This window comes from Actinia tenebrosa, unplaced genomic scaffold (assembly GCF_029948245.1).
Source record: "Actinia tenebrosa isolate PJP-AT-01 unplaced genomic scaffold, QUT_ActTen_1.0 PGA_scaffold3__52_contigs__length_22856419, whole genome shotgun sequence".
In the NCBI taxonomy this organism is placed as follows: domain Eukaryota; kingdom Metazoa; phylum Cnidaria; class Anthozoa; order Actiniaria; family Actiniidae; genus Actinia; species Actinia tenebrosa.
In genome coordinates this window covers 16046382-16059233 of record NW_028292580.1, presented here as the reverse complement: position 1 = coordinate 16059233, position 12852 = coordinate 16046382, and the positions used below count along the sequence as shown (strand labels likewise).

Here is a 12852-nt window from a genome sequence, read left to right as displayed (position 1 = left end):
TCAATTCTTTCTCGATTTACATTCCTTCATTTTACTCCAAGTCTCTTTTCTTTCTTTTTCTTTCTTCTATTTCTTTCTGTTTAGTCCTTTTTTTTTTTTCCTTCTCTTTTCTTTTATATCAATCTATTTGGAGCAAAACGTTTCAAAACAATATGCCAGTAATCCTTTATTCATTTTTTTTTTTTCATTTTTACATCGAACTTTTTTTTCTATTCTAAGGAATTTTTAATAGCAATTTCTTGTTGCAGTAGAAAATATTAACTATATAATTTAGCCCAAAATGAAACCTTCCTTCTACATTTTAGACACTAAAAAGATTAATTATCAGTTCTAGGTTGATTCAATCTACGCTTTATTTTTCTAATAGGCAACCTCTTACAATATACTCTTGACATACAGTTGCCATTTAAGTCTGTGACTAGCATTATGTTTACAGTTTTTCTCTGTGATGCCAAGACCTTAGAGATATTTTTTTAGATCGCATGCTCTGACGTCATTAACGTTAGCAATCTTCTACGCATGTCCAAAGTCTCTGGGCGTAGTTTTACTTTCGATTTGGTTGAGTCTGTAGTATGATGTTAATCCTGTTGTGGTTCTCCATTTTTCGCAGTGTCCTTTCTTAGGTCTCTTCTAAAGTTCCCTGAAGTCTGTCTTGCATTTCGTTTTGTACTGGGTGTATCTGTGTAGGTCTGTCTCGAGAGCATCGAAGAACCAGTTTCAAAAGAGCTCTCCTGAAATCTCTTATCCGAAAGACGTATATCACAGGATTGACAAGGGAATTAGTCACGACCAGGAACACGCAAACCAGATGAGCTTCATTAGGTACATACACCGAGTTAGAAACCCGAAAAAGAAGGAGAAACCCCAGTGGGAACCAGGTCACTACTGATGCCACGGTCACAATGAACAGGGTCGTTGCAAGTCCCCGTTCTTGCCTTGATATCCGCTGACCAGCCATCTGCCGGCGCTCGAACTTGACCTTGATGTAGATGACGATATACGATAGGCATAAAACTAGCAGTATCAAGCACGACCAAACACCTGCTAGGTAGAAACTGACTTTTCCTGCGTCTTCAACTTGTGTGTTTATCAGGGCACCGGACATGGTTATCATAAGGGTCAGTAACCACGTGCTCGTGATGGAAATCACAAAAGCCCAAGAATCGACGCTGCGATGACGTAATGGCCAAAGAGTAGCGCACATCCGCTCTACTGCCACCAGAGTCAGCGCGAGTATAGTCGCATTGGCTGTGAAAGTTTGTATACTTAATTGGATTTTGGCAAAACTCTTTCCGAAGTTATCAAAAGTTTTGTTCAAAATGGATTGCAATCCGAAAGTCGCCATGGCAGAGATGTTGACGATCAAAATCCCAAGCCCCACCAGCATGTCAGCAACGGCCAGGTTCATGACACAGTAAACACTTCGCTTACGTAGATGTCTGTTGATAGTGAAGGTGATGATGGTCAGGAGGTTGGCGAGGAAGACTGCAAAAGCTTGGATAAAATACGTTGTTGTCCACAGAATGTCTGCTGTCTTACTCCCTGCGTCGGTAAAGAATGACTCGGCTGTTGAATTATTCATCGCGCTGGGTTGATAACTAAGTGTGAAATAAAGGCATAATATTTAACTAACTATGGAAAATAATCTGGGAAGAAGTGGCGTTTCAATAATGCACTCGCCCTCCACCTATGCATGGGGTCTCAACTTCGATTCTCAGACTTGGCATCACATGTGAGCAGAGCTCTTTGGGTCACTCACTTAATTCACTTTAGAATTCCCCCGCGGATTCTTTGCTGTGGCCAAAAATTCATTTTAATTCCCATTCATTTTAAATCCCATCCCGTCCCTTGACTTAGATCAGACTTGCAAAAGAGTTCCATAAAATTTAATCTTTCTTTAAAAAAATAAAAAAGGTCGAAGAACACTAATTTTAATTTCTATATAATACTTAGGTATGTATGAGAAATACCATCGTTTGAGTAGGATTAACAAAAACGTCTACACGTATTTTATGTAGTGACTTAATATCACGAATGCGCGTGTTGCACGAGTGTGCTATCAATCTATACGATTTTATTTCTCTTCGATTTTTCAAAACGCAAGGTGGGATTTCCTATTCATAAGACATTTACTAAAAACGTGTTAATTATGATATATAAAACAGCGGAAAATTTTGGTTATCATTCAAACCGTGCATGTAATTGATTAATTGCACACATGGAGAGAAAATTGAGGGCCTAACAACCAATCAGATTTTATCGCAGTTGCTCAGCTGGCGTAATACTTTACTAATATAAATTTCATTTATTTGTTTATCCACGTCAATGGCCTTTTACTTAAACACAGATGGCGAAATTCTGGTAACGGATAAAGCCTAAAAGTAAGCTTGAGATCTACAAATAATATTGCTTAGAATTTTCTTTTCACAGATTCTGGAAAAGAATGCCAAAGATATAAAAATGTTGTGGAAGAAAATCTTTTGGCAAAATTTGAATTTTTAACTCGGAATTCAAACTAGATGTACGGGTGAGCTGAAGCAAAACAATAAGAAAAGAAAGATTTATTAATGTCAAAATAAACTCAAAAAGAAAATGGCTTCTTCTATCAAATTCAAAATAAACTTGAAGTTTTGCAATTCTAGAATGTTGTGCTTTTAAATAATTTAGCCCACGTAGTGAATCGAACAAAAAAGCAAAAAAGGAATAAGGAAAAAAGGAAAACTTATATGACTTTTGGTTGGCCATTATTATCGTACAAATGAATATAGGCAATATCGCTCTCAAGTTTACATTTAAACCGATAAAGTGAAATCGAAAAAGCCACAGCCCTTTTCTCACGGAAAGCGCAAAAACTGGCACTTGTCATTTTCTACTGTCTTTTCCTTACTATCTTTTTCCTCATACAGTCTTTAGTTTTATCGAACCCTGAAGCAACCTTCATGTTATTCACTTTCGATCAGGGCATGGGAAACTGAACCCAGATATCGAACCCTGAAACAATCTCTGGGCTGATCCAAGTGCACACGGCTAACTCGCAGATAGAATCGAAACTTTTGTAAAGGAAGGAGGTGTTAGTCACATTAATGGCAAATCTCAATCGCTTAGCAACATTTTAAAATGTAAGTAGAACTCACCTTTTGAGATTCACGGCGCTGATCGTGGTAGTACTGTAGTTCTTATTATTGAGCCTTATTTATCTGGTTGGAACGAAGGACAGCATCAAACGGCTGGATTTTTTCCTGCCAGGCACTCCGACGACCAATTAAATCATTGAATGGAATTATCTAATCGTTACCGGCGGTATACCTTAGAACACTTGAAAAACTTTGACAGCACTTTACGCTTAATCAGTTTTCATTCGCGATTCCGTGATTGAAGACCACAAAATTTGAAATTCCTACTTGCCGAAAAATTTTATATCCGACTTTTCAAATTTACTTGTCATCATTTCATGATAGATTTTTGTTTGAGAGTAATACAGCTGCCTTGTAAACTCGACACTGCTCACAGGTATAGTCCAGCTAGGTTCACTGGCATTGTGCAGTTTTTTTTAATGAATTGCGATAGTCTAACAATTATCGGTGAGTATTTACTGAGCCGCCAGTCTTGAAATACTCACTATAATCACTGAGCCTAAGACGAGGTGAATAGGTCTATGACGTGTTGCCTCATGGAGGTCTATGGCGTGTTTCCTCATCGAGGTCTATGAGGTATTACAAAATATAACTGCTCTAAATCTCGCGTTCTGATTGGTTGGGAGCGCGTGCTTTTTGAGAGCACACAGCACGCGCGCGCACTTTCAGTTTCGTTATTCAGAAATAAAAAACTTGCTTGCTGTGCTGTGTGCAGTTATAAAGCACTTTTGGATTGGCAGAACACTCGAGAAGTGTCGATAAGCACTCCGCTACGCGTCGTGCTTCTCCTAACACTTCTCTCGTGTTCTGCCAGCTCCCGCGTGCTTTATAACTGCACGCGCGTGCGTTTTCTATTTCTTCATTACCTCATCAAGGTCTATGACCTGATACCTCATCAAGGTCTATGACGTATCAAAGATTGGCCTATTGTTTGGTTGCAATTTTGAAGTGCCAATTCATTTAAGCGACCGCTATCTAAATCGGCAGTGGACTAATATCCGCTATTGTTTGAGTTCATTGAGGTAATTTGGAATGAATTATCAAGTGCCAATATTCCAAAAGCCGATTCTCACCCGAAGGAGCCCGGGCGTCGGATTACTATTCTTCGATCAATCTTTGGACGGTCGATAATTGCTGTGGGGTCCCCCTAAAGCCAATGTAGGCGTACTGTGGTGGTTCCCCTAAAGCAGAAATGACTAGGCCCTATTGCCTAGAGTTTTTTCTATAGATCGGTTTCAACCTCCTTGACAACCACCTTGACAACCGAACTTCGAGAATTTAGTATAGAAATATCACATTCTTTGTTAATAAACCTTTACTTTCACTTTTTACTGAATCTAAGCTTTCCAATGAAGTCATTTTTTTTCAAATGTTATCTAGAACAGAAATTAAGAGAAGTCATTTTGATGGTACACGATCTATGATACCAACTTTAACTTCGGCCTCATTCCACTTCATGTCAGCTATCACTAAAAACTTTTTTCCAACTTATTTCGCAACACCAGAAATATCATACTCTTTTTCACTTGAACCTAAGCTTTTCGATGAAGTCAATTTTCAGTTCAAGACGTTAACTAGAACTGAAATGAAGAGAAGTATCATGGAGTTCTATGACGTGTTATCTCATCAAGGTCTATGACGTGTTGCCTCATGGAGGTCTATGAGGTGTTGTCTCATGGAGGTCTATGACGTGTTGCCTCATCAAGGTCTATGACGTGTTAACTCATCAAGGTCTAAGAGGTGTTGTCTCCTCAAGATCTATGACGTGTCGTCTCATCAAGGTCTATGACGTGTTGTCTCATTAAGGTCTTTGACGTGTTGCCTCATTGAGGTCTATGAGGTGTTACCTCATCAAGGTCTATGACGTGTTTCCTCATCAAGGTCTATGACGTGTTTCCTCATCAAGGTCTATGACGTGTTGCCTCATCAAGGTCTATGACGTGTTGCCTCATCAAGGTCTATGAGGTGTTGTCTCATCAAGGTCTTTGACGTGTTGCCTCATTGAGGTCTATGAGGTGTTACCTCATCAAGGTCTATGACGTGTTTCCTCATCAAGGTCTATGACGTGTTACCTCATCAAGGTCTATGGCGTGTTGCCTCATCAAGGTCGATGACGTGTTGCCTCATCAAGGTCTATGACGTGTCGCCTCATCAAGGTCGATGACGTGTTGCCTCATGGAGGCCTATGACGTGTTACCTCATCAAGGTCTATGAGGTGTTGTCTCATCAAGGTCTTTGACGTGTTGCCTCATGGAGGTCTATGACGTGTTACCTCATCAAGGTCTATGACGTGTTGCCTCATCAAGGTCTATGGCGTGTCGCCTCATCAAGGTCGATGACGTGTTGCCTCATGGAGGCCTATGACGTGTTACCTCATCAAGGTCGATGACGTGTTGCCTCATGGTGGCCTATGACGTGTTACCTCATCAAGTTCGATGACGTGTTGCCTCATGGAGGCCTATGACGTGTTGCCTCATCAAGGTCTATGACGTGTTATCTCATCAAGGTCTATGACGTGTTACCTTATCAAGGTCTATGAGGTGTTGCCTCATCAAGGTCTATGGCGTGTTGCCTCATGGTGGTCTATGACGTGTTACCTCATGGAGGCCTATGACGTGTTATCTCATCAAGGTCTATGACGTGTTGCCTCATGGAGGTCTATAACGTGTTGCCTCATCAAGGTCTATGACGTGTTGCCTCATCAAGGTCTATGACGTGTTGCCTCATGGTGGTCTATGACGTGTTGCCTCATCAAGGTCTATGACGTGTTACCTCATCGAGGTCTATGACGTGTTACCTCATCAAGGTCTATGACGTGTTGCCTAATGGTGGTCTATGACGTGTTGCCTCATGGAGGTCTATTACGTGTTACCTCATCAAGGGCGATGACGTGTTGCCTCATGGAGGCCTATAACGTGTTGCCTCATCAAGGTCTATGACGTGTTGCCTCATGATGGTCTATTATGTGTTGCCTCATGGTGGTCTATGACGTGTTGCCTCATGGTGGTCTATGACGTGTTGCCTCATCAAGGTCTATGACGTGTTGCCTCATGGTGGCCTATGACGTGTTGCTTCATGGTGGTTTATGACGTGTTGCTTCATGGTGGTCTATGACGTGTTGCCTCATGGTGGTCTATGACGTGTTGCCTCATGGAGGTCTATTACGTGTTACCTCATGGAGGTCTATTACGTGTTACCTCATCAAGGGCGATGACGTGTTGCCTCATGGAGGCCTATAACGTGTTACCTCATCAAGGTCTATGACGTGTTGCCTCATGATGGTCTATTATGTGTTGCCTCATGGTGGTCTATGACGTGTTACCTCATCAAGGTCTATGACGTGTTGCCTCATGGTGGTCTATGACGTGTTGCCTCATCAAGGTCTATGACGTGTTACCTCATCAAGGTCTATGATGTGTTGCCTCATGGTGATCTATGACGTGTTACCTCATGGATGTCTATGACGTGTGTGGCACTTTGGTTACCTGATCTATTGGTAGTCCGTGCTGGACCCACTGGCCTTATCCTATTGGCTGGTCGATTGCGCGAGCAATATATTATTAAACAAAGTAAAGCAGCTCTGAAATCCTTCATTCGAAAGACATAAATTATAGGGTTGATGAAAGAACTCCCAACAAACAACAATACGAAGCATTGGACAATGTAAGGTGACATGCTGACTCTATTTGCATCGTTTATGATGAACAAGATCGCTAGTGGAATCCAAGTAGCAAATGACGTAACAGTCACTAAAAACGATGTTTTCATCAGTCTATAATCTCGTCTTGATATCCTCTGTAAACCTATGTGCAGTTGGTTCTGTTGTTTATTTGATCTGGTTTTGAAATAAATTGCAATATACGAAGCACATATGACAAAGAAAATCGAGATCATCCACACCCCTCCCAGGTATTCTTTGGAGCTATTGTTAAATGAAAATATACCAGTTATAGCGATTAGAATGGAAGCCAGCCACGTAAGTGCTATCGAGAGAGCGTACACCCAAGGACTGTATTGACGATGACGCAGCGGCCATAGAATGGCTGACATTCGCTCTAACGCCACGAGAGCTATAGACAACATGGTAGCATTGCAAGTCATCGTATATACATGGAATTGGATTTTCACAGGAAGACTTTGACTTTGAACTGCATTTTCGTGAACGAGCACCTTAAATCCGTATATCCTAGCAATAGCAGAATTCACGGCCAAGGATCCAAGCCCGACCAGCATGTCAGCCACAGCCAGGTTAATGATACAGTAAACACTTCGCTTACGTAGATGTATGTTAATGGTAAAGGTGATGATGGTCAGGAGGTTGGCGAGGGAGACGATAAAGGCTTGTGTGAAGATCACAGTTACACAGATGATGCTCATGGTGCCTAAGCTGTCCTTCGACGACTGTGTAGAATTCTGAGACATGTTTGTCCTGCGTCTAAAGTTAGAAGATACAAAACGATCATGGGTAAACGTCACTTTATCTCGTTATATTTTGTTTCCATTCACTATTTATTTCATTTTCTTTTCGTGTCTTGTGATTTTCTTTCCTGTCAGTTGAATAGCCCACCTCCGAGATATGCTTCGATTGTCACGCACAAAGGTTTCAGTATGAGGCTACGTGCTCTGAAATTAAATGTATTCTTACAGCCTGTCACGAATGACTGAGCTACTAGCACATAGCCCCATACTGAAACCTTTGTGCGTGACAAGCGAAACATATCTTGGAAGTGGGCTATTCAGGAGGCAAAAACAATCCGAAACGAGAAAAACGGTCGAAAGAAAAGGGGGGGGGGGTGGCTGGGGGGACAAAATGCGAAGAGAATTTCGAACGAATTTCAGGGGGGGGGGGGGGGGGGGGGGGGGGGAGAAGGAATGGGAAGCGGCTTCACACGCTACTTTTGCTACTTTGTTCCCATCTGAAATTAGTTTTTTTTTCTTACTTCTTTCTCTTTCACCTGTGTTCATTCATTTATTTGTTATCATATATATTCCTAATTGCAAGAGGGTAGTCATAACAATTAAAAATAACAAAATAAGAAATTGAAATTGAAGATAATAACTGTCGTAGTATATACCAACAAGGTACTTGTATCAAACGTGTCAAACTATACGGTTCAAAACAATGAAGTGTCTTGACTAGTTTTGCTTAAAAATATCATATTATATCAGATCTCACTTCTCATTCTATTCAATACTGTTCTTTATCTTATTATTGTAGAAAACCCAAACGTCACTTCGGAATTTTCTTATCTTATCTTTCTGGTCGTTAAAGATCAAAAGTACACTTGTCTTACCTGCTTTCTTCACGAGATTTCACTTCATTGACGGAATTATGCGTCCTTTCTCAGCTCCCCAACTTATGTTATATTTTTGTTTTCTTCTCGGTATAAATCCACAGTTCTTAAAAAGCGTTGACTGTGTTCAGCGATCTAAGTGCTCGGAAAAAAGTTAAACTAGAAACGCCTAGTAGGTCTTCAGTTCTTATGCGCCTCTGTTTTTCTCTTGCCGCCGATTCGTTGAGAAAAGCCAACCAAAAACCTGGTTACTGAGTTAATGAATCCCACTGTGACTTTTTGCACTAGTCAATACATTCGCAATCAGCTGAGGGGAAAAATTAATTTAAAGCCTTAGGCAAATCCCAGTTTTTTCCGGTTCTTTCTTACTGCCCCTTTGCAAAGATCTTTAATCACTACAGCTTATTTTTGTCTAAGATTTTGGTCTTTTTTTTTTTGACGTCGTGAATCAAGGTTATTTTTCTTAACGTTTCCTGTCCAAATTGGGTAATCCAACCGCAATTAATCTTAAAGATCTTTGAGAGACCAAATAGCCACGCTCAATATAGTTCCACACCAGCAGCTGTCGGCAGTATACCAAATAATGTTGTATACCTCAGCAATAATCTATTAAATAAATTCAATTACTAATGGTATGAGACCTAGTTGCAATAGTAAAAAAATGACATTTTAAATAGGAACTTTAATCTGTATAAAAGAATATTTTTAAAAGGAAGAATATCTTGATAAAAAGAAAAGAACACTCCAGAAGTTATCATTGCTACCTACGCGGAAATGAAATAACAGCTAAACTGATTGCAAATGAACTCATCATAGTATATCGTAGATCAATTCATCATTATATTTCTAGCTTCCTAATTCACCAAGACATGATTGATTATGGTTTAGATTCCTAAGAAAATACATTAGAAGTCTGAGATTAGTTAAAAATCGTCTCCAAAATGGCAATTCTGATTAATTTTGTGGAGGAAATCAGTGTCGGATCAAGAGGTGGTTGCGTAGGTGCCATGGCACCTCCTTTTGTAAGATCTTGTGAAGCCAATCATGTTATTTGCACTCAGTAGAATGCCCTTTGTCTGAAGCCAGTCTCACCAGCTTTTTCTACGTGGCGGCCATTTTGGAACCATTTTGGAACCTCCCTTTTTTAAGAAATCCTGGATCCGACACTATAAATAACGTGCCCTCTGATTGGCTCAGAAGTATCCTATGGCTATGTACTCTGGGTTGATTAAAGTTAGGCCACAGCTAAGCGATCGACTGAATTTAGCGTGTTAGGTTTTGCGGAGGGAGGAAAACCGAAAAAATATCAAATTAGAGACACAACAACTCCACTTGCTTTTGATAAAGTAAGGCGTAATAAGCGTGAATTGAATGGATAGAACTGTGGTGTGCTGTGCGTCGGCCGGAACCAACTACAAAAACTATGATCAAATAGTGTCTTTTCAACCAAGTGACATTTCTGGCAAATTACTCATTCTTTATTTGTTCTCTTCTTAAACTCAATTCAACCTCTACTTCTGAAATTCTTAATTTAGTAGTTTGTGTTCGGTGGCAGCTTTTTGGTCTTTTCTTTTATTATCGGCAGGGTACTGAGCGTTCTTTCATTATAACTTTAGCCTGTAGTCTACTTCCGTTGGCCGTTGGTACTACTGAATAGCTGGAAATTGCTGCTCTTTATTCTATACTTATGAAAATTCTCTTGTTCTCGTGTATGGTGTTACTATTGGATCATATCTCTTAAATAATTATTTATATTCGATATCTGTAGGCAACATGACTGAGTTAGAGGGTTCACAAGTTACTGAAGAAACTACCAAGAACGATCTTAATTGCGGGAATCCTGCCTTGAAAATCAGAATTTCAGTTCCTGTGAAAAGGTGAGAACATTAGGCATTCACAGGTTGATTTAAAACGTTGGGTCGAGTTAGCAATGCAATGCATTGTGGGACTGTTGTTGGGGACAAAATAGATGTATCCATTCTCGACTTTCACATCCCCATAATACTTTGCGTCTTTGGGGGGTAACCAGAGGGTAAAAACCCACTTATTTTGCTGAAGGAAGGCTGAGCAGACAATGTTGACAATACCTTGTTATGGTAAAAACCCACTTATTTTGCTGAAGGAAGGCTGAGCAGAAAATGTTGACAATACCTTGTTTGGTATCCAAAAATAAAATGAAGAAGTAAAAAACAGAAAAAGATAGAAGCTTGAAGACGTTTAAGGTAAATTTTAAGCATTTTTTCGTAAGTCAATACATTTTCTGTACATTTTCCGAAACTCTTCATGATCTGTACACGCAAAAATAACTTGAAATAAACTAATAATCAGTATTGTACAGATAAAAGCAGGTATAGTATAAATTCAATTAAGAAACCTTTCAATTTGGGACAGTTTTTTGATTGGTTACCCCCCAAAAACGCAAGGCATTATGGGGATGTGAAAGTCGAGAATTGAAACCATGTCCCCTTAATAGTCCCACAATGCACTGCAATGCCAACTCGACCCAGCTTTTTCCTCGGCCTTGAAATAGCTAGTAATCCCCTTCACAGATCCTGGTGGCATCTTGAAAGGTAACTGTTCCTTGCTTCAAAGTGAGAAAGGTGGTGACCTTGCAATGATAGAGACCTTTTTTAGCACCTTGGACAATTATTCACATGTGTCTACTATGACTATCTTGATAATTTACGATATCATGCCCAGCCTCATCCAATAATGGTTAAGTATATTTGATATCTGATCATTGTCATGGTAACTGTTGAATGGTGTTTCACTTTCATGGTGTTTTTGTCCTTCATAACCGGTGATTTCGATGTGATAAGTTATGAGTTTGCTATTTATTTTATCCCTTTTAGCCCTTCAGACTAGATTCTTCAAGAAAGGTGCAAGCTTCATGAACAAGTATGTTGGTGATGTTCAAAGTTTAAAATCAGTGACAGGAAGACATAAGAGATATTCTAAATATTAAGTGACTGTTAGTAATTTCTGGATGGGTGGGCGGGTGTGGGGGGGGGGGGGGGGGGGGGAGAGGAGGGGGGAGGGATTGTGAATTTTGAGGTTTCAAGAAACATTTTTGGTAGACCCTTTACAAACTAATATTTATTCGTGCCCCCGCTCCCCCCATCCCTCATCGATATTTCAGGATGTATTCAATTTCAATAGAAAATCACCCCCCTTCTTTGATAGCTACCCCCTAATTTTAACTGAATGTATTGTTAGCCACTGAAAATCCACATCCTTCCCGTTGGCGATATATTCACAATATTCATCACTTTCCATATAAACCGCTTTAACGGTCAAACAAAAAGCATTCAATCGAGCCTGCAAAGTTAAAATTGAAATAACACTTTGAGACTACATATACCTTGCAACCTAGATTGAATGCTTTGTGTTTGACCAGTGAACAGATGCATGGAAGATAGGGAGTACACATTCCATGTTTAAGCTTTGATACAAGCAAGGTGAAGGATTAGTGTTGTCTCTTGCTTTATTTAAATTTAACTCTGCTGTGTTCATAGGCCTTTTTCATGTGGCAGCCATGATGGTTCGAACAGTAGATTCCATCAGGTGTAACTTCACATTCAAGTGCTAGAGAATAATTTTATGCAGGTGAAACAAAGGTTTTTATTCTTATAAGAATAAACATGGCTGCTACATGTTCAAGGCCCATGGTGGTCAGAGGATGGCTATTCTGTGTTACATTACATGCGCAGTGCTCTGTAGGTGATTAGCGATTACCCCGTGCACTCTACATGTATTAGATACACTGTGCACACCAGGCGTGTTAGATGCGCAGGGTAAATTGTTAGTAAATGATGCACAGTGTATTTGATACGTTAGATGCGCAAGGTACAGTGAGTATTAAATACCCTGTGCACTCTACATGTATTAGATACACTGTGCACCCCAGGTGTGTTAGATGCGCAGGGTATATTGTTAGTATATGATGCACAGTGTCTTTGATCTGCTAGATGTGCAGGGTGCAGTGAGTATGCCTTGTGCACACTAATACTCGGTGTACAGTAAGTATTAAATACTCTATGTATTTTATAGACTCACAGCATGTTCATTTATTTGATAGATGAACAGCGCACATCGCTCGTATTAAATATAATTAGACTACGTGTGCAACTTGAACATTCTGTGAATCGTTTTGTAGTGTGTGATGTATTTACTATTAATACTCAGAATGTTTTTGATATTATAAATTGGCGTGCTTTTACTTGTAAGAGATTGCGCAAAAAAAAAAGCAGTTCTGTAAGACAGCGCGCGATAGTACTGCTCAGGCACGACACGGTCACGGTACGGCTCGTACGTGCAGGATTTGCTCTAGATACATCGTGTGCACTGTCCATATATATAGAGTGCTCAATGCGTGTGTTAGATTAATCGTATATCGTGCATCGTACTTGTCGTGCTTCAATATT

At 40.0% G+C, this 12852-nt stretch overlaps 1 protein-coding gene across 1 annotated transcript; it reads right to left on the bottom strand.

The window, feature by feature from the left end:
- Positions 1 to 293: 293 nt before the first annotated feature.
- Positions 294 to 1641, bottom strand: LOC116305913 (histamine H2 receptor-like). The gene has a single exon (XM_031715912.2). It carries the CDS (start codon positions 1580 to 1582, stop codon positions 620 to 622), a length of 963 nt encoding a protein of 320 aa, XP_031571772.2. The 5' UTR covers positions 1583 to 1641; the 3' UTR covers positions 294 to 619.
- Positions 1642 to 12852: the final 11211 nt, after the last annotated feature.